This window comes from Anneissia japonica, unplaced genomic scaffold (assembly GCF_011630105.1).
Source record: "Anneissia japonica isolate Jap-2015-1 unplaced genomic scaffold, ASM1163010v1 scaffold2737_len523936_cov211, whole genome shotgun sequence".
NCBI lineage: Eukaryota > Metazoa > Echinodermata > Crinoidea > Comatulida > Comatulidae > Anneissia > Anneissia japonica.
The window spans coordinates 410,426-433,623 of record NW_022735439.1 but is presented as its reverse complement, the minus strand read 5'-3'; the positions used below and the strand labels follow the sequence as shown (position 1 = coordinate 433,623).

At 33.8% G+C, this 23,198-nt stretch overlaps 1 protein-coding gene across 1 annotated transcript; it reads right to left on the bottom strand.

Moving 5' to 3' along the window:
- On the bottom strand, positions 1-21,919 carry LOC117116613 (cytosolic 10-formyltetrahydrofolate dehydrogenase-like). The gene is made up of 20 exons (XM_033260686.1): positions 21,587-21,919; positions 19,386-19,527; positions 18,345-18,579; positions 18,017-18,182; positions 17,395-17,499; positions 17,083-17,172; positions 15,814-15,942; positions 14,840-14,928; positions 14,407-14,548; positions 13,830-14,012; positions 12,855-12,919; positions 11,893-12,043; positions 11,642-11,712; positions 7,284-7,477; positions 4,985-5,078; positions 4,462-4,660; positions 3,643-3,950; positions 3,435-3,463; positions 2,952-3,008; positions 1-2,106 (listed from the first exon to the last, which is right to left on the bottom strand). Exons 1-20 carry the CDS (start codon positions 21,809-21,811, stop codon positions 2,051-2,053), a joined length of 2,730 nt encoding a protein of 909 aa, XP_033116577.1. The 5' UTR covers positions 21,812-21,919; the 3' UTR covers positions 1-2,050.
- Between the last annotated feature and the right edge of the window lie 1,279 nt (positions 21,920-23,198).

Sequence of the window (23,198 nt, the reverse complement as noted above, 5' to 3'; positions counted from 1 at the left end):
GAAATAATTCAATAACTTTTAATACAGCATCACAATTCTTTCAATCTATTCGATGCCCATTGGATTTAATGATACAGTAAATCATTAAAAAATACTAATTTGTTTTTCTCTAACATTCTTAGGCATTTCAAAAAAAGTGTCACAGAATAGACATATGGCACATCAATATAACTGAGTTGCAATATACTTAAACATACATGTACAGTACACACGAACATGGACCTCTTCTCACATGTATATATGTATTCATTTGAGCAAATGAGCATGTATTCCTGTGTGTGCACGCATACATGTGCATGCATAAGTACATGAGCCAGTACCATCATGTCTATGAACACAAATGAGCATACAACCATTCTAGTATGCTCTCTCATGTTCATAAATAAAAAAATAAAAAATCACATACTTTGTCATGCATGTACACATACACTGTAATTATATGTGACTTACTAGCGTTTCATGCCAACAAGGCCTCTAGGCGCTTCACATTATTACCCCTGGTCAATGGATCAAACCCATATGGAACATATGCTCAGCTCCCTGGGGAGAATTCCACCATGTTGCAGCTGTAATCAGCACATTTTGTGCCTACCAGGTAGCCACTTGTCCTCCTGGTTGGTCAGAGACAACTGAGTGCCTTGCCCAAGGACACAAGCCAAATGAACAGTGAGGGATTGGACCTCCAACTTTAAGGTTGCAAAGGAGAAGCACAATTGCTATGGCAACTGCTCTTTTAGTGCACACAAGCACCCTCATTAATGCATCACATGTGCATACTATTTTACAGTACACTATGCAAACCACAATTACCACTCTTTAATATATTATATATATATTTTTTTATGTTTTTAAAATGTTAGAAAACTTGATCTTTATAAATAGCTCACTTTAACACTAAAACAAAAAAAGCTGTACACACCAAAATGTTACGAGGGGGGGGGGGACTGTACACACTGAAATGTTACAAGGGGTGAGACAGTCATACATTATTATTAAAATAATGTAGTAAAAATAGTTTTGTGATGTGCCAGATAATACTAAGTGTATAATAAAACTTGGGGTTTATTCAAAAATGTATCCCATCAAAATTGTTCTTTTACATTCTAAATTTCTCTAAAATAACTTTGGTAAACATTTTTGGAAGACCCTTCAAAATCATAATCAACAGAAATTAAAATGACATGTTGTTGTGATAAATAACTACTCTCAATATATTATTTAAGCATATGATATCTATAACACAGTGTTGTTTATAACTTGATTTACAATTAAACAGATAAAAGTTTTAAAACATGTACATGCAAGATGCGGGCTGACATCAGGAATTGGTTTACAAGTCCCACTCAGACATACAAGAAGTTATTTTAATTATATGCCATTCAAAATGAAAATAACCATTTTAAATATAGCTCAGAGTAATTTAGATAAAGCATCCTAACAAGAATTAGACATCTCATGTATACTGTTTAAGTTAGAATAGTGAAAAACAACCACAGCAGTGAACTCACTTGTAACCAAGTACAAGTAGTGAACTGATTATCGCTGCTATTGACCTCCAAGTTAAGTAGAGCCTGAAAATAAACTCTCACAATAAAAAATAAAAAAAGTAACTGAGGCAACAAATATTAATAGTACTGTTATCTCAGTAATACAGAGCCCCTATTTCTTTAGGATAATAGTTAGTTAATTATTATTATTATTATTATTGTTCTTAAAATTATGGAAAACCTTCAGCTGCAAGATAAAATTTGTATTACTGTACTAACCATACCTAAGTATAATGATAACTTTTTGCAGTAATTACCAGTGTTAATTAAAAAAAATGATGTAAAAATTAAGAATTATAATTATAATTTTCGTCATTAAAAATTGTCTTAAAGTAACAATATAAAATATATATAATAAAAAACTAACTATACTGAAATAATAATAGAGTTATGTAAAATGGTTCAAAACATGTTAAACAGCAGCATTTGTAGGCAATAATTCAGCACTTTATCGTTCTTGATCTCTAATACTTTACTTTCGAGTTCAACACATTTCAGGACATCTAATACTCTATTGTCACCGTCTTTGTCCGCAGATATTCATGGAGAGCTTCTTCACCTAAAGAAAAATAAATAATAAAAAATGATTATGTAAGATATTATATAAGTAATAAAAACACAGATTCACAAATATTAATGACAGGAAATAGATACAAAATAAGAAAAAATCCTAGGATTTGTAAGGTTTGAATCCAAGGTATAAGACTGCAAAATAATCAGTAAGTTACAGCAAATTTGTTGTTTAACGTAGAAATACTAAATTCTACAATATCAGTTATTAAACCTACTGATTACAAATGAAGCAGATAATTTCTAGTTTGTGAACTCTCTGCTCACTTAAATCTAACAGATTACAAATGAAGTGGTTGATTTCTGGTTTGTTCCCTTTCTCTCTGTTCACTTGACGTTTCCTCTTAATTTAACATTTTGGAAAATTCACTTGTATTAGAGCATGTACACCCGTTAACAAATCAGCGATGAAAGTAGGATGAAAATACATCAACTACAATCATTGTAACTGGCAGGTTTTAAAGATTAATCAAGTAAGTTGGGTAAAATACGCACAAACATGACAGTGAAAACACATAGAGCATCCTAGAAAGCAAGCAATGTGCTGGGAATAGACAACAGTTGATATAAAGTGTCACCCACAACTGATGTAGCACAGTCAAATTAGTTCTTCATCTTCCAATCAAATATATGAATTTAGGCTATGTATCTGAGTACCTTGCTTTGATATTTTTAATCATATTAAAATTAAATTTTACAAGATATTTTATAGAGAGTGAACAATTAGCAGGCAAACCTATATTATGACAAACATCCCCCTTTCAAATTACTTTATTTGCTGCAATGCTGTTACTTATACTACTTTTCCCCTTGGTATGTATGCAAAGAACTTACCGAGATCCTTGCCAAATCCAGACTGTTTGAAACCTCCGAATGGTGCAGCAACTGTCTCTTATTTGATGAAATTAAACCTGTCTCTTATACACATCTAGATGTGTATAAGAGACAGGCTAATAAGTGCAGCCCTAGGCACTGGGGGAGGGGGTAGTCAGTTACCAAGGCCCAAATGACAGGTTCTGACAACTGCCATGGGACCCACATCTAATTTAGACATTTACAGTAGTCATCTAAAATGAATGACTTTCTCTTCAAATTCAATTTCTGTTTTACCCTTGTGGCCTGGGCCCCGCCTGCACCCTGCTAACAGCTATTGTGTATTGAAGTGGTGTAAAATTTGGTTAATTATGAAGTCTGTCTCTTATACACATCTTCATAATACATCACCATGGCAATGATGACACATCTCTACTGATGAGGAGGAATAATGAATTAACTTTACTATGGATGATGCAAACTGAAAAGCCAACTATAATTTACTAATGATGCAATACCTGACCCTTCTTTTACTATATATAAAATCATAAGCAAGAAATGTAGAACAAGAAATGAGGCCAAGTCACCTGAAGATATATTTACAATACAGGTCAATTGTTATATAGTCAACATATTTCTGAATCTAAAGTGGCTAGCTAATTATATGAGTTACGAGAAATTTGTTACTGCTGCAAAAATGTTCACTGTTTACTAGAGCATCAACTTTGTTATCGTAATAACATTATAATGTTCCACAATTGTTACCATTATTATTTTTTTGTTAGTATTATCTTTTAAGTAGCTCCTCTTCCCCTCCTTTCCTTGATGCCAGTGTAAAATTATCAGTAACAAACCTTGCATATCTGCCTGCTTTCCCCCATACACCAAAGTGGCCCCCTCCTTGATGCCGATCTCACAATATTCAACAAGTTTCTCAAGGTGAGCTCGATGGTTTTGTGGACCATGACTCGTGGAACGATCGAGAGGATGACCAATCTTCATCTTCTTCACCTCTTCTACCTATTGAGCAATCCAAATAATGTTTTTCATGATAAAAATAATGCATAATAATAACTACATATGTAAAGTACAATTAACCAAAAAAATATACTAATCTGTATATTTTTTTTATAAGACTTTAAACAACTGCTCTCATTGTTCTTATGATGGCACTCTAATTATCAGCTCTGTTAAAATTACTGTTCTCTTAAACCATAATACACAAAGTACAATTAAAAAAAAACACTGATTATTCTTGATCTGACTTTAATAATAATAATAACAATAATAATAATAACAATAACAATAATAACAACAATAACAATAATAATAATAATAATACTGTAATAAGATTTGTATAGAGCTCCTATCCATTTTAAAGAAATGCTTAATGTGCTTAAAAAAATATAACCAGCGGAAAAAGAAAAATTAAGAAAACTATGCCAGTAAATATCTTTTTACAACTGCTTTCATCGTTCTTGTTCCCTTGTAAGTTAAAATAAAAACGACACAAAAGGATTTTAAAACTTACAACTCTTTTGATGTATTCATCATGGATGGTGTCTTCTATAAAAAGTCTTCCAGCAGCGATGCAATTCTCTCCCTTGTTGAAGAACACAGCACCACATCCTTGCCGCACAGCACGATCCAGATCGCAATCAGAGAACACAATCAAAGGAGATTTACCACCAAGTTCAAGAGAAACTTTCTTCAAGTTACTCTCAGCACAACTGAAGATTTAAAAAAAAATGTATATCTTATTGGTATTGAGAAATTATTATAAATAATCTTCCATATAAAAATAAAATCCATAAATTGATACGTCACTATGGCAACATCTACCTATTATAACACTCATTAGAAAAGCTAAGTATATCTTTTTTTTTAATTTAAGTACTCGCTCTTAGTAAAATGAAAATCCATAATGCTGATGACAAGACAAGAAAACACTAAATAATTTACCAAGCCACATCCACAAATTCCCTCTTCCACTTTCAAATAAATACTGTATTTTCACTCTCATGAAAATTATTCAGATAATAATTTGTGCGTACCTTTTCATGATCTGTTTGCCAATTGGAGTAGATCCAGTAAAACCTAATTTGCGGATATCTGGGTGATCTGTCAAAGCCTGACCAACAACAGAACCTAAAAATATAATGGCAACACTAGTAGTAGCAGATGAAGAAGACCAACAACACAACCCAAAACATAATTCAAATACATAATTAATAGTAATATTAATAAGATTGTAGCAGCTGAATTGTTCTCAATCACATGTTTTACAGTAACAACACATTTCAGATGAACTGTATAGACATGATGAGTTTAATGTTCCTCCTATCCCAACCACCTGTAGTTCTTACTTCAACTACCGTAGCCTCAAAAGAGGTAACAGAAATCGCCTAGTGTTTTTAGACACTATCAGTATGCATAGAATACTGTAGACACTTTCACAGAACATTGCACTACGCAACATACCATCTACGTCACTAAATCAATCAACAAAATAAAACATTATTTATTATAACTAACCTGATATTTGACACCTTATTATTATAAGTGGCTGTGAACAGCTATCATTGCCACATTCTATTTTTACCTTGAACTGAACTTTGAGACAACCATGATAGGCCCAAATGATTCTTCTTGTGCCATCATCATATCATCAGTTACATCCGTAAATATAGTTGGTTCCATGAACAAACCTATAATAGAAAAATAAACTATATAACAGCAATAATAATTATATAAATATATTAGTATTATTTATTATGTAAAATAATACTTACAGATATTTAAAATTAAGAACAAAAAAAGGAAAAACCCATCACATGAAATTTATTTTGTAATTGACTGTCCATTCATCAAAGTCAAATTTTCTCATTACCATGGTAATCATAATACATCACCATGGCAATGATGACACATCTCTACTGATGAGGAGGAATAATGAATTAACTTTACTATGGATGATGCAAACTGAAAAGCCAACTATAATTTACTAATGATGCAATACCTGACCCATTCTTTTATTATATATAAAATCATAAGCAAGAAATGTAGAACAAGAAATGAGGCCAAGTCACCTGAAGATATATTTACAATACAGGTCAATTGTTATATAGTCAACATGTTTCTGAATCTAAAGTGGCTAGCTAATTATATGAGTTACGAGAAATTTGTTACTGCTGCAAAAATGTTCACTGTTTACTAGAGCATCAACTTTGTTATCGTAATAACATTATAATGTTCCACAATTGTTACCATTATTATTTTTTTGTTAGTATTATCTTTTAAGTAGCTCCTCTTCCCCTCCTTTCCTTGATGCCAGTGTAAAATTATCAGTAACAAACCTTGCATATCTGCCTGCTTTCCCCCATACACCAAAGTGGCCCCCTCCTTGATGCCGATCTCACAATATTCAACAAGTTTCTCAAGGTGAGCTCGATGGTTTTGTGGACCATGACTCGTGGAACGATCGAGAGGATGACCAATCTTCATCTTCTTCACCTCTTCTACCTATTGAGCAATCCAAATAATGTTTTTCATGATAAAAATAATGCATAATAATAACTACATATGTAAAGTACAATTAACCAAAAAAATATACTAATCTGTATATTTTTTTTATAAGACTTTAAACAACTGCTCTCATTGTTCTTATGATGGCACTCTAATTATCAGCTCTGTTAAAATTACTGTTCTCTTAAACCATAATACACAAAGTACAATTAAAAAAAAACACTGATTATTCTTGATCTGACTTTAATAATAATAATAACAATAATAATAATAACAATAACAATAATAACAACAATAACAATAATAATAATAATAATACTGTAATAAGATTTGTATAGAGCTCCTATCCATTTTAAAGAAATGCTTAATGTGCTTAAAAAAATATAACCAGCGGAAAAAGAAAAATTAAGAAAACTATGCCAGTAAATATCTTTTTACAACTGCTTTCATCGTTCTTGTTCCCTTGTAAGTTAAAATAAAAACGACACAAAAGGATTTTAAAACTTACAACTCTTTTGATGTATTCATCATGGATGGTGTCTTCTATAAAAAGTCTTCCAGCAGCGATGCAATTCTCTCCCTTGTTGAAGAACACAGCACCACATCCTTGCAGATGTGTATAAGAGACAGGTACTATAGTCCACACAGCTTAATGTATGATGAAAAGTAGTGTATTAATTGACAATACTGCTGTCAGAACAATAAATTTTAATGGTAAAACCATTACAAATAATTTTTTTTCCAGAGAAGTAGGCTTACATTTGAGATGTAGGGCAACCACAAAGTTTACCTTGTAGGCAACTAAGAATAAAGTTGAATTCTCCTTACCTGATCCAGGCAGGATATTGATAACACCTGGTGGGAATCCAGCCTTAACCACCAGCTCAGAGAACTTGAGAGCAGTCAGAGGTGTGACTTGGGCTGGTTTTAAAACAACCGTGTTACCAGCAGCAATACAGGCAGCCATCTTCCAAGCTAACATCATCAATGGGTAGTTCCATGGTACCACAATGCCACATACTCTACAAATAAAGATACAGATTTGGAATATTAAATGAATATTATGTATGGTAATGTCATTTTCATATTATTTTTAAAATGTTATGGTTCATTGTACAGAATGTTATTGCGATTGTTGGAGACTTGTGTCTACAGTGCAATATTTCCCTATAGTTGCAGTAAGTAGAAGCAGCAAGGTTTAAAATTATAAGTCACTGTATATATGAATTTATGATATGCAAATATTTGACAAGGCTAATGAGTGCAGCCCTAGGCACTGGGGGAGGGGGTAGTCAGTTACCAAGGCCCAAATGACAGGTTCTGACAACTGCCATGGGACCCACATCTAATTTAGACATTTACAGTAGTCATCTAAAATGAATGACTTTCTCTTCAAATTCAATTTCTGTTTTACCCTTGTGGCCTTGGCCCCGCCTGCACCCTGCTAACAGCTATTGTGATTTGAAGTGGTGTAAAATTTGGTTAATTATGAAGTATTAAAAAGCAAGATTGTAATACATATGAAAAACACTATATATTAACATTTGATTCATTCAATAAGCCCGTAAATACTTGCGTCGACAATATTAACATCACATATGAGTATTGAGCCCGAGTCTTTTTGGCTTAGAATGTGTATTAGTAATTATTTAACGACTTCCTATTAAGTATCCTTAATCTGTCCATCTACTCCATCTACTCCTAATTAATCACATGGTAACTAAAGAATGATCAATTTGAAAGTAAATTAGGGTAACCTCAGAGTTTTTTAGCTTTAGGGTAGTTCAATATTCTTCTTCAGTTGTATTGGTAAGACTAACACAAAAGCATGTGGATTATATTCTGATACAAGGTGGTATCATCATGATTCTCATTTGGTTACATTATTATCAGAGGTTGACATTTGGGGCAGGGTAAATACTAGGGTGACCTGAAGTGGGCCTGGTTGGGCGTCCTCTAAAATGTTTTGGAAGTGGTCCAGGGCGAAGCCCTGAAAAATATAACAATTTAGGGCTTTCAGAGGCTTATTTAATAAATTTTTTATTGTAACTTATCATCCTGATTCTCATTTGGTTACATTATTATCAGAGGTTGACATTTGGGGCAGGGTAAACATTTGCATTACCCATTACACTGTGAAGACATCACAACTCCTCAGAAAAATTAGATTAATAAGAACAAAGGTCAATAATATGAAAATTCTTTCAACAAGCAACTAGCATAAAGGTAAAGGTAGAAGAATAACACATAACTTGCAGCCTAATTGTGCTAAATTGCATATGGGCATGGTCTGTGACAACTGCAGCAGCCGTAGAGAGGTGCTTAGTTCACATTATTCCACAAGGAAAGGGATAAAATGAACCATAGCATCAGGGTTTCCCCACCCCCACAATTTTTCAAAAGATGCAATGGGTTCTCTAAAATGCACACAAGCCAGATGCATACACTGGACACCCTGTTTTAAGTGCTTATCCAAGAAATCTTGGTTCTACCTACCAAACCCTGAGCGAGGAGCGGTTCAAACCAGTGCTGTAATTAGCAGCAACCTTGCCTTACTGTTCGACCGCTCAACTCGCCTTCTTTCAACAACAGTGTAACTTGTTTACATGGTATTCATCTAAAGAAAATACTTGCAAAGATGATGTGAACCTAAGGTTAATGAATGAAAAACACTTCATGCCAGATTGAGGTTCATTGACTGGTTTGTAAATGAATGTTTCAAACAGAAGTGGAATCTTTCAGTCAGTGACTGATGTTTAGGACCAAAGTTCAATTAATTCATAATGATTGATTGCATATAGCATGCCATATTTTTATTGGTTATAATAAACAAACAAAAAATCTAAATCAATCATTGATTATAATATATTTCAGGCACATATTCATCCATGAATACCTTGTGAAATGTAAACATCCTAGGCTATTTTATTTTTTTATTGAAGTCACTTGGATCTCATCTGAATACCATGCAAGTACCAAGATATCAGCAGAACTCGCTGCACGCAGAATTATCCAAAAAGAAATTAATTGCCTATTAGTGGCAATAACCTTTTATTAGACAACGCATGATTGATTTATTCAAAGGTTTATTAAGTTTCAAATAACAATCCATTTACGTGTCTGTGTTGATAGTTAATTAATATGTCAGTGGTCACGCTGAAGACAGAGTGTCGTATCACTCTTGTGATTAGCATGGACTGTAGGATTCATTCTGTTTCACATTAAAATAACTGCCTTTATTGAGGTAATAAACTAAAACAATAAACAGTTCCTTATTCACTTGCTTTGTATGTTCAAGTAGTTATCTTCCAATAGATTAAACTGCTTGATATGTAATATTGCAAGTTGACCAATTATTTAAATTAAAGGTAATTCTAAATTCCACCATAGGTTAAATCTTCAGAAGTTAAGACTATGCAATTATTAAAATTTATATTTATTTATATTATTATATCAATTTCCAACAACACTGAGGAAGCAACTGGAGAGAGTGTACCAATATCAAAGTGCCTCTCCAAACAGCATCCATCAAATAAACTATTAAGTGTTTGATTCAATATCAAAATTTTAATGCTAAAATGAGCGGTGAAGCAGAGGAAATATCCAGACATCAAAATTTCAGTTTTAGACTCTTTATAGCGAATATTAGAATAGAGAAAAGGCCTGAACGGCTGTCCCAAGGCAGAACAATGCAACTGCCATTATAGTTTTGCGCAGTTATGTTGTTTTACCTTCGACAACCATGAAATCTCTTTATTTCTGTCTCTTATACACATCTATATATATATATATATATATAAAATGTGGTTGACTTGAGTTTGAAGAAGCATGTTATATTCAACGATAACGTATATTTTTTTTCTCCACATTTTATTACTTTTGATGTTGATATATGATGATGTGAAACATTAATCACCCAATTTATATTTATTGCAATGTCCCAAAGCTTATTAAATTTTTTTTTATTGACGTAATATGTCTGTCTGTATTTTTTGTTGGATTTTCATCTAATAGTCAACATCGAGTCATAAGACAGACGTCATAGGTTTTAACCCTTTTGTCGACTTAATCATTGTTTATATGATGCAATAAAAAAAATACCACTCCAATAAATGTAGTTGTGAATCCCAATTCTTGAGGCAACATCAACAAATCTAAAGCTTACTGAGCATGTCATTAATGTGATCATTAATGTCTTACTTGCTTTAATACTTCCGCCAAGGAGGTTATGTATTCATCAATGTGTCTGTTAGAACGGATTATGCAAAACTATCAGCATAAATTTTAGTGGAAATGAAAATGACACGGTCACAAAAATCTCCTTGAAGCTTACTTACAGCAGTAGTGTTTTCAGACACAGGGCAGCGGACACTGCACTTGTCAGGGGTGATGCCAGGATTTGCCTAATGGGGGTCCTCGAAGAGAGCAAAGTGGGTGCGATTGGGCGTCACTCAAAATATTTCGAAAGCGGTCTAAGGGGTGAATCCCCCAGAAATTAAAAAAGTTTAGGGGTTTCAAAGGCTTATTTAATCAGTTTTAGAGTACTATTATACAGAAAATACATGTAACTTTTTTCTCCCCAACAAACTGTGGTTTTTCTCCCCAACAGGGGAGGGGGGAAGCCCTCTCGAGATGGGCCCCCCACTGGCGCCACCCCTGGCACTAGTTATCAATGGTTTTGTTTAATTCATTGACAGAAGATATTACCATAATTTCCAATGTGTTATTGGTTATAAATTGTATATACTGTTCCGATGGAGTTTCTTTTCTTTGGGAAAAACAATATTACGAATGATGTTTGTTCTACCTTTTCGCAAGTACATGGGAACGTACTGAGCATTCAGTACGATAACACATCAGGTTGGGCAAACATCACAACACAACAAACAAACTTTGCTCATTTTGTCCACACTTGTATATAAATGCTGGATTGGTGTTTGCTTAATCTGACAGTTGCTGAGTATGGTGCCATAGCAGTTACCATAAACTATTCCACTGACAAATTCAGCCAGTGAAATTCAAAAGTGGTCTACCTTTATACCAACCAAAATACTATGCGTCTGAATACACCCTAAAAGTATCAGCTAATAATACAATATACATGGTACAACTTGACCATGTATATATAAAGTTACCAGTTATTCACACAAAGCATTAACTGCAGTAGATGCAGAAAGATAACTTACCCTAAAGGTTCTCTCTTCGTGTACGTCAGGTTGCGATTTGGTCGGGCATGGTTAATTGGTATTGTCGAACCCTACATGAGAAAAAAATAGATATTCTTAAAAAATAAAAACTGTACAATTAATGATTTAGGTCTGTGTCCATATTACCCAATAGCAAGTTAAAATAATCAGTTAAATAGGATTACAGTAATAAGACATTTTAAACAAAGCTAATCATTCTTTGGGAGTAGGGAAGGGAGGGGGGGTCTGACCTGTATTTTGTCACACCATCCTGCAAAATATCTGAAGGTGTCAATAGACATTCCAACATGTGTCTTGATGGCCAGTGTGTAGACTGCTCCTGAATCTATGCTTTCTAATGTTGCTAACTCTGCTTTGTGCTCCTCCATTAAATCAGCTAACCTGCAATGAAAGAACAAAAATTTACTTTCAATTTATAATTCATTCTCTTATTCCAAAATAAAGTGCCTAGGTCTATTTAGCACTTTGTAAATTTAAACGTTCTGTCTGAAAAGGTATTGTGGCAATGAAGCCGGTGTGTGCGTTATTTATGCATTGAAACAAACAAGATTAATGTTAGAATCAATTGAGCACGATGGTATTACATTTTTTTCACTTCCTTTCGACAGTGGGTTGTCAAAAGTAAACCTCCCATTTTTCATCGCCATTATGAAAACTATTGTTTAACTTAATTAGTCAACCAGCATTCGACAAAGAATCAACACAGGAACATTTACACAATATTATTTATTTTATTTTTTGTATACTTTGAGGAAGGTGGCATAAAACAGAAATAGATGACAGTCATCAGCCCTTCGACACTAAAGAAAGGTTAAATTTATTGCTCTCGGAACAACAACATTTACACAGCAACAGCTGTAAGGTTTGATCGGGTGCCATATTGACAAAAACTTTTTAAAAAATTGAACCCTTTGTGCTTTTTACCGCCAATATTACGCCATTCGATAGGACCCTTTCGGACAGAAAAGCGTTAGATTACCACAACATTAACCAGACTGGTTAACAACGGCGGTTAGTTGCTCTTTATTACAATTCAATTAAAATCCATTTTAAGCCAATTTCCATAGCATAGTAAATTGTTTTTAAAATGTTTGGATAATACCCTTGCCAGCAACGGCAAGCTCCTAACTATATATTTGTTGATAAACAAGTTAAAAGAAATAATACACAATGGTTACATTGATGTCATTACCTGTACATAAGCTTTCCCCTTTCTCTGGCACTCATCTTGCCCCATTCACCGACCTCAAATGCTTCCTAAAAAGGTTTGACAGTAAAGTTTACATATTATACTACAGAAACACATCATTTTATAACATATTCAGTTATAAGCAAAATGTGTATATAATGTTGTTGATAAAGACTTTCAATGTGGGTTTCACTCTGTTTAATCTTATCTCATGGGCTAGCCTTGTATTTAACATATAAAGAATTTTATTATCATTTTATGCACTATTAGTTTCAGAATTCACAATAAATTAATAAATGCATTTTACATTTTGAACGAATTTTGTGAAAAATAGTAATGGAGACATATGGTTTTTATTTCAGAATACAATGCATTCCTCAAGAATACAAGATATTGTGTTATGTTACAATAGACAGAAGGGTAGTCACAAGATGAAATGTTGCTAAACAGTGGAATTGTAGGCCAAATACTCTATAACACTAAAACCACTTGTAAAAATACACTTACGACATTCAATATATAAAGGTCAGTATAGCAAACCCTCACACTGTAGTTGATAAGTTCCATGTTAAAAAGGATAGAAGGATAGACACAAGATGAGATGTTGCTAAACAATGGCATTTGAGGCCACTCTATAACACTTAAACCACTTTAAATAAACTTAAGATATTCAATGTATGAAGGCCAGTATAGCAAACCTCACATTGTAGTTGATAAAGTTCTATGTTAAAATGGACAGAAGGGAAGTCACAAGATGAAATGTTCCTAAACAATGGAATTGAAGGCCAAATACTCTATTACACTAAAACCACTTGTTGAAAAAATACACTTAAGACATTCAATATATGAAGGCCAGTAAAGCAAACCTAGATATTGGAGTTGATAAAGTTCCATGTTACAATCGACAGAAGGTAGTGACAAGAAGAGATGTGTCTACAATAACAACACCACTTGTTTAAAAAAATACAGACAAGGTACCTTTGCAGCGGCCACTGCTCTGTCGCAATCAGCTGGACTTGCTTTAGCCACCTTACAGATCACAGACTCATCAGCTGGATTCACTGTTTCAAAAGTGACACCACTCTCAGAATCAACAAACTCATTGTTGATAAATAATTGATTTGGAAACTTTAAATGCATATTGTTAACATCCATTTCAACCTAAAAAACATAATTGTATAATGCATGTTCAAATGACATATTGCAGACAGTGTAATTAATGATACAAATGTAAATTAATGATATATTTTAGTTTTGATTGATTGTATATAATTGTGTTATCAATTTGTTCTTTGGCTGTGGATAACATAGTAAATGATAGAAAAGTAAAATGAAGTATGGAAGGCAGATAATGACAAAATATCTGTTGAACCGTAACGGAATGCACGACTAACACTAATAATAGGTAGCGTTACTTGTTGTTGACACCAATAATAGGTAGCGTTCTTAGTCGTTATAAAAATAGCAGGAGTGTAGGCTTGTTTCGGCCTAGGGGCGCAAAAATCTGCAACCCCTCCCTCCATCCATCCTCCATGAATAGTGTTAAGTAACTTACAGCATCATAGGTGAATTCCTTGACATCTAACCCTCTGTGTTTTCTAACCATCATCTGAATGAAGTCTTCTAACGTTGTTGCCATGTATACATCCTCATTCTGTATTTCAACATCGCACTTCTCCTTCACCTCCTCAACAAGTCTGTAAAAAAACAAAACACCTGTGTGTTAGTGATTTTGACATCTGTTTCAAATTTAAACATAATAATACCACATTGTCCACCAAAGAGACAGATTGGCAAATATCAAATCAAAAAGTGTTTTCTTGGCGTCAGAACATAAATGAGTGATAAGGTTTCAAGACTTTCAATACTTACGATTGTAAAAAGTTTATGTAAATCAATGACATTATTCTTTATTTATTCCGATAATTTATTAAACCTAATCATGTAGTTGCCGTCATCCATTCAAGCTATAAAGAACACTGAATTACCTGGCGACATCCATTGAGCCTGCACCCATCTTGAAAAAATCAGTATCATTCTGAATATCAGATTGCGAGAGAATGCCAATCCACATATCCTATGAAAAGAAATAAGAACCTAAATAGTTAAAGCTGGTGAGTCTAATAACAATACATTCAATTGTGTCTGTCCACTGACATGATCAACAATGTTCTATAATTTACCTTTAGGTATTGCATTTGAAGAAAGGATGTATATGATAATTTTGCAGATTGGAATTGTTTTAGTCTGAGAAACACAGGTCTCCAACATAAGATTTGAACTCAGGACCATAAGGTTGGAGGTTATGGATTAAGGATGTATTCAAGCACCTGTAACATATTTTGAGGTTGGTGCCACTCTTAAAAGTCATTTTGTGATTTCTACGACATATTAAAAATTGTTTTCCTCCGGAGCCTCACTTTAAGTAAGAATATACATATTTATATATGTACTTGAAGCATTATACGGTTGGTGAGTAAGAAAGCAACAGTAAAATTCCCTGGGAAAGAAGAGTAGGTTCCACCTTATGCATAAAATCTGTAATGTATATATTGGGGTAAAAATACACACAAAAACTTAAATTTTATTGCATATAATTCTTATTATGTTAAATAATACCTCTAAAATATTATTCTACAATAATACTGTGCATTATTAAATTTCAAGCAGGTTTATGTTTAGGTATTTAAAATACTTGGAATCTTGCATATTTAAAAACTTGTAAATAAAAGGTGTAGGTATGTGTATTTTTGCAGATATGCCTATGACAACTTAAGTAGTTGATACAATTGAATACAATGAATGCCATATGGTAGGAATACCATATGGCAAGATAGACATATGGCAAAGTAAAGAAATTTATAGCAAACATCAGTAGAAAATAGAACTGGATGATGGTGATTAGGATAGTACATATTGTCACTGCGACACTGTATTCATTAGCATTTTGTAAACACTATACCTTCACTTTGCTTGCCATTTGTTGCTCTTCGTCAGTGAGTTCAAGTTTTTCAAGTTCTTGGGGTGCCTGGCCGTACATCTCTGCTTTGATCATCCTGCCATCCCCAAGAATCAGTGTCTTCACACTCAGCTAACAAATAAAAAACATCTTATTAATAAAATAATCAATATAAATAATTAAAATAACTAATATAAATCAATATATTGGGTATAACTTTAAATAGTACAAATCAATTAAAAAAATCATATCAATGTTTATGTTTATTATAAATTATAAATATTATAATTATTATCTTGTGTATGGCAATACATTTTGAACTTGCCACCCAAAAAAGTGGTTTTGTTACAGTTTTCCAAATACCATTCGGTTTAATTCATATCTCGGCCAAACAGAAAGGTATTTTCATGAAATTGGTCCCTTTTCCCCCAGTTTTTAAATATTAAAAAATCTGTATCTCATTCACCGTTCCTCAGTTTTTTGTCAAACAACTTTTTTCTGAAAAAATCAGTTCAACAACATATCAAAAATGTTTTTTTCCTCCGGAGCCTGATTTTTTTTTATAGCTAAATAAAGGCACTGTCAGACCTGTAAATATTAGTTCTTTAGCATTTGAAATAGCGACAATATGCTTGATAGAATTCAGAACAGTACGGGATGGTTGAGGGGAGGGAGGATGGGGGAGGGGGAGACACACAATGTCTATGGGAAGAAAATGTTTATCGCATTAAACTTGCACAACTTTGCCTCTGTAGGACTACAGACTTGATTTTGGTCTTATTTTATAGCTAAATAATACAGCTTTAATTTACAAACGGATTAGAAAATTTTAAATATAAATCATTTAAATAATTTTAAAATAAACTATAAATTAACTTGGGTACCATATTTTGAATTAACAAAACTTGAATTGTTATATATAATCACCATGCCTTCAATTAAATATATTTTATATAATAATTCACCATACAAGAAGGTTGGTCTATGCTAGCTTTTGCTGAATCTTCCCCAGAAAAGTCTACTGGGCTTGGCAGTATAGAACCAAGTCACACAGATGAGTTGTACAATGATAGGCCTATAAATCAGATTCTGAGGAGATATGGCTAGTACTGTTCTTTGCAAAGACTCTGTGGTAGCCATCAGACCAGGTGCAGATTCATTTTATGATTTCCTACTTTTTCATGTTGTCTCAGAAGGTGAATATAGTCACAAGCATCCAAAAGTAACTAATATGTATATGAAATTAAGACTGAACTCAAATGCACATTTTACCTGCCCATCTATAGTGGTCCAGGCTCCCGGTAGCTTGTCATTGCCACGGATGAAGTTATGAAGCACTTCCACTGGCTGGTCCCAATTAATCTGCACCGAACAAATATAACTTATTTAATGCTGTATCACTACATTTGTTTTTTCCTACTTAAAAAGAATACAACAGGCTATAAAATTGAACATGGGTTTCATCCGAAAATATATGTTGTTCATTCCTGAAGGAAAGAATTGAAACTGTCAAAACCTTTTATTTGTAAACCCATGGAACTGTTAACATTCTTAACTACTAAGCTATAGCTGTTCTCAACTTACTTGAGCAAGTTCTTTCTTCCTCCATAGTTTGTCATATGTAGCACCCTCTTCTGGTTGAACGATTCTTGGCGCTTTATTCTCTGATATTAAGTCTACAGCTTCACCCTATAAAAGGCAATTTTAAAATATATCTCTTCATTGTTCTTTTGCATCATTTTATCATGAAATATACAAAAAAAAAAAAAAACCAATGCCAATCTGAAATGTTAAAATGTAATATTTTAAATATATCTAAATTCCTTGTCTTTCTGATGCGATACTGTAGCATTGCTTGTTTCACATTCAAAAGTTCAAATTTTAATATTATTTTAACCAACAATATTATATGAAGGCGCCTTAAAAGCAGGGATGAGTTAAATCAGCCCGGAAGCACAAAATGTTGGTAGTGTTGTAAATAAAAAATGATGTCATACTGATGAAATCACCAATTTAAAAGAATAAAATGTTCCATTTCTTTTGTGTTCCCAAAAAAATGTTTTACTCATTCCATGTTTTCAGTCATAAATTTTACCAAATTCACATCATTATAAGTATGTATTGGGCCACATTTTAAATATTAAGAACTGGTATATGTGTTATTTAATTATGGGTTTATTTTGACAGGATAAAGAATGGACCTTACCATTGCTTTGATTCCCTCAGGGTATAGAAACCTATTATACAAGCTGTCTACAGTATCATTAGGATCTACATCAACCTCCTTCTGTAGTAAGATTGGGCCGGTATCCAGGCCATCATCAGCCCAGAACACTGTGAAACCTGCTTTCTTGTCCCCACACATCAATGTCCTTCATGAAATATAAAATAAAGTGCATTTTTGAAAGCATGTGGCACTTGTTTTTGACATTGGAAATTGGAATGTAATAATTATGTACAACAATTAATGTTAGAAAAATACATAAAAGATACAAAGAGAAAGTGAAGAAACAGGGACTGAGTTAAACACCTACCAATTGATTGCAGATGCTCCCCTATGCCTAGGGAGTAGGGATGGATGATAGATAATCGACCCATTTTTAGGAAAATCAATCACATCCATCGGAATAAATTGGGAACAGAATGGCATCACATTTATTTCTGCTCCGCAGCTTTTATACTCATTCACAACCTCAGTGATTGGCTGACCTTTAACCCGCCAGCGAGGATATTTGAAAACTTTGACTCCATCTTGCTCAGCAGATATTGCTATAATGACAAAAAGCAAATTGGATTTATGGGAGATAAAAAATATGTATAAGACTAACAAGAAAACACAAGGTAGGGTTTAGAGTCAGTTAAAATTTTGGGCTTGCTGCTAATAAAAGAACACAAGCTGGGCTAAGAGCAGCTAAAGTGGTAGGCATGTAAGCAGCAGAACATAAAGTTATGTAGGGCTGAGAGTGTTTAAAATGATGGGCTTGTTAGCAGCAGAACACAACATAGGGCCACAAGCAATGTTACTGTAGTTCTCTGGGCTTCTAGAAGTGGTTGGCGCATCGGTTGTGGTTTGGACTCCCAACCTCGAGGTCGGGGGTTCTAAACTCTCGCTGTGCAAGTCGCTTGTGTCCTTGGGCAAGGCACTTTATCTACGGTTGTCTCTCTCCACCCAGGAGTACAAGTGGGTACCTGGTAGGTTCAAACACAGCCTGCACTGAATACAACTGCAACAATATGGAATTCCTCTATGGGGCTTGAGTGTGTGTTCCATATGTGCTTGATCCAGTGATCCGGGGGGTAATAATGTTCAAGCGCTTCGAGGTTGTGTCAATGGGAGGCGCTATATAAATCCAGAATTATTATTATTATTAAGAGCAGAACATATTTGTTAAAATGCTGGGCTTGCTAGGAGCAGAACACAAGGAATGGCCATAAGCATTTACTGTAAATTTGGGCTAGTTGGGAGCAGAACATAAGGTACGGTACTCAGTACAGTTAAAGAGAAATGCAGGGCTTGATAAAAGCAGGAAACAAGGTAGTGCTAAGAGCAATATGTTAGTACAGTAACTGCTTACCCAAAGGATCTGCCTTCCCCTTTACATCAGGAACTGTAAACACACCCACAACCTCATGCCCCTTGCTTCTAAGCAACTTATAGACTTCTTCACCAAACTGACTTTGTCCAATAATAGCTACCCTCATCTGAGCCATCATGCACTGATTGAAAAAAGAATTTAAAACACAACGACTTATGTAACGTAAAGAACTGTCCATTAAACATCATAAAGGTTGAACTTTAAGTACTAATATTCAAATAGGCAATGAAACCTCACACTAATATATTAAATATGATTTAACAATAACGTGCTAGGTAAATCTGCTGGTACAGTAAGTGTAGCATTATATTTGAGTGTCAAACAGTTGTTCAATACAAGGTGTTTTTCAAGAACATCTGTAAAATTGAAAGAGAAGTGATTATTCATTCATTGAAGAACATTTATTTCCACTTAGTAACGTTAGGCCTACAAATTGTAGCCTCATCTTAGAGGCAGCAGGGATGTCCAATAAATAAACAAAAAAAAACTTAATATTCTATTATTAAAGGTGGATTGTTCCCTGGAACAAACAACAATCACCAAAACCAATTTGAAATTAACATACTCATTTTGAAATCACATAAGAATGATCACCTGGAACATAGAAATTAGTGGATATTTTATTAAAATGTTTTAAACCCATAATTCTAATGTGCAAAATGGTAAAAATAATAGAAATTTATCCACTAACTGGAAGACATTTCAGGGTATAACAGTTTATCAATTCTCTAATTTCTATGACAAAGTTGGTCATTTTTATGTTCCTTCAAAATTAGCAATATAATTTTATAATTGATTTTAATATTGGGGCTTTCAGGGGACAATAAAATATTAATTACTGATTTGGTTTTTGGATGCCAGGGAAAAAGACAGTAGGAAAGAATCTCGAATAGTTTCATCTGGTTTCTGTGATGTATGAACATTCAGTCATCATTTGATGACTGAATGCCATAAACAAAAAGACAAATACGAGAGGCTATTTAGATAAGAAAACATGATAACATGAACAGAGAAGAAGGTGCATATAAACTACAGTATCTAATATTTACAACCAACCAATCAGTCCTGAAACTACTGGTAGAGGGCGTTTTACTACATCGGGAAACGTCAACAACTAGCAAACCAGTCACTGTCTGAGGAAGATCTGTTGATAACAGATCGAAATGCCACAAACAGTACGTACATTTAATGGTTCACTTACAACACTTATGCTCAGTAGGAAAGAAGTTAACAGTTTCAAAAATAAACAAAATTTCATATTTCTATCTGGTAGCTATGTTTTGCTCATACGACTATGGCAATCCTATGCTTTCCATGTAGCTATTTAAATTCTAGGCTGCAGTAGTAGTAGCAGTAGTGTTGGTAGGACAAGGACTACCCTAGTATAGGTGGTAATATAGTGACCCTAACCATGTGATTGTGAGTGACAAATTGCTGTTTGCATGCCAACGAATTAAGCAGTTAATTGATACTCGCCAACAATAACATATGGTCAATTTATTTATATATTTATTACATATTCTGGCACAACAAATCAGAAAATGGCCAGAGGGGTGCCAAGAGGACACCATGGGCTGAGAGCCCAACACAAGGTGTGGGTATCCTCTAAACCCCCTGACCAAACGAACAAACAATAACTAAAAAAACAGCACAAACAAAGGCAAAGATGACACATCAGAATAAAATAGCCAATCAATAAAAAGATTGATAAAATAGATAAAAAAAAAAGTACCAAACAAAAGTTTAAAAAATGGGTTTACAGGATTTCATTTTGCAAACTGTACGGTTAAAATCGGAGTTAAAATACCAAAAGAACAAGGAATGATTAAAAACTAGCCTACAAATGTTTAAAATACGGTTTGAAATTAGAATAATTACAAAATCGGAAAATAAAAAATACTCAACAAGATGCTTCACTCAAGGACTTTGAACGTCCTTGCTTACATCCATGATTACATAATTAAGTGGCAGTCCTACTCTAGATTTGTTGCAGGCAAGGCCTTCTTAACTCCACCGAACGAGTTCGCCTACCCTAGAGAAGACCAATTGTTTGTCGTCCACAAACAACCCGACTGGGCCTAGGTAGGACTATACTTATTTTATTTTTAGTGGCGGGACGAGCAAGCAATTATTATAATAATGTACTCATTCAACATCAAGTTATAATAATATAACCTCACCTGTTTACAACAAAATGGTGTTTTAAATGAAAAGAAGTAATCACTTTCAGAAAAAAACGCGAGTACGTTTTGCAAAAGACTGAATGAAGTCTGGAGCAGTTTGTTCACACAAACACACAACCTTTCCATCCATCCAGGGTAGACGTAACAACAATATGCAAATATCAGCAACCTTTGACACCACCACGCCCACGACTCTCCTTCCTTTGGGTCCAATGGGAACATTCGTTGCTAGCACGTTGGCCATGGCTAGTTCGTCAAAAATATTTCCGTGAAATATGCTACGTTTCATCAGGGAGTTGTTATAGTGACAACTACTCCCTGGTTTCATATTAAATGTTACTTTACAATACCTCTGCTTCAAATACAATAAAACGTTCACAAACCCATTTAGTATTAATTCTAATTATTACTACCTACTCATTAACTTACCCATTATATTACAGAACAGTAAATGCATTCCTTTGGTGGCTGATAAGACTAAACTAGGGCTAGGCTAGACAGGGCGGCCAAAACGAGTTTGGTGTGGTTTGATGATAATCGATGCGGTCTGTTTGGACTTTTTGGTTAATCTATTCAGGTTTTAAGTGTTTGTGTTTGCATTAGAGTATAAATGTTAATGTATTTTGATAGTTCGAAAATAATAATTTAACTCTCTCCCATGACACTGTTCATCAGTTTGCCTCAATAGGCAACTCCCTGCCTCAAGTAGTTTCACTTTGACGTCATGACTCATGAAAAGGTACATGACAACGTCTTCAAATTTTAATTTAAGGGGGAAAAAAAGTCCACTTCCAGAAAGAAAATTTAAATATTCTAAATATTGGAATTCAATTTCTTGAATGATATTCTTTTCTTTTTTGCATTAACATTTATGGTAATTGTTTATTGTATTGATGTTTGGTAGTTTGATATAGTAATTGAATCGATACTGTTACTACTCCATTCACCATAACACGAACATGTCTGAGGGTACCGTTTAAAACTCAGCGATGCGTGCAATTTGGCTCAGGAAGTGCCACGTGTCTTCCATATTAGGAACATGCCTGTTGCATCATTCACGAACTGACTCCATATTTGGTAGGAATGAATATAATATCAAGTTTAAACCACAGAACTGCCTATCTTACTGTAGATCACATTTTTTGTAAGACCATATATTACTGGTGTGATATGACAGATATAACTTTCATGATATACTGTATAATGGTTTATTCCAGCTTTAAATTTACTGTGTAAAGAATCTTTGTAGCCTTAATCTGGAGAAAAAAAATCAGGGGAAAATGCTGAAAACCCTGAGCTGAAAAATCAAAACTACATGGAAAATTATGTTATTATATTACTTTATCATCCTCCTTCAAACAAACCTTGTCAATCTTACTAATTTACTGCCATGTTAATACATGTACTGATAACATTATTTTATTTATACATTTTAAATTTAGATCTTCATAAATGGCAAGTCTTCACTTCAGCTACGTCATTAAAAATCTAAAGTGTGTTAATTATCCATTTACAGTATGTCCTGTCTCTTATACACATCTAGATGTGTATAAGAGACAGGACCAATTGTTTGTCGTCCACAAACAACCCGACTGGGCCTAGGTAGGAC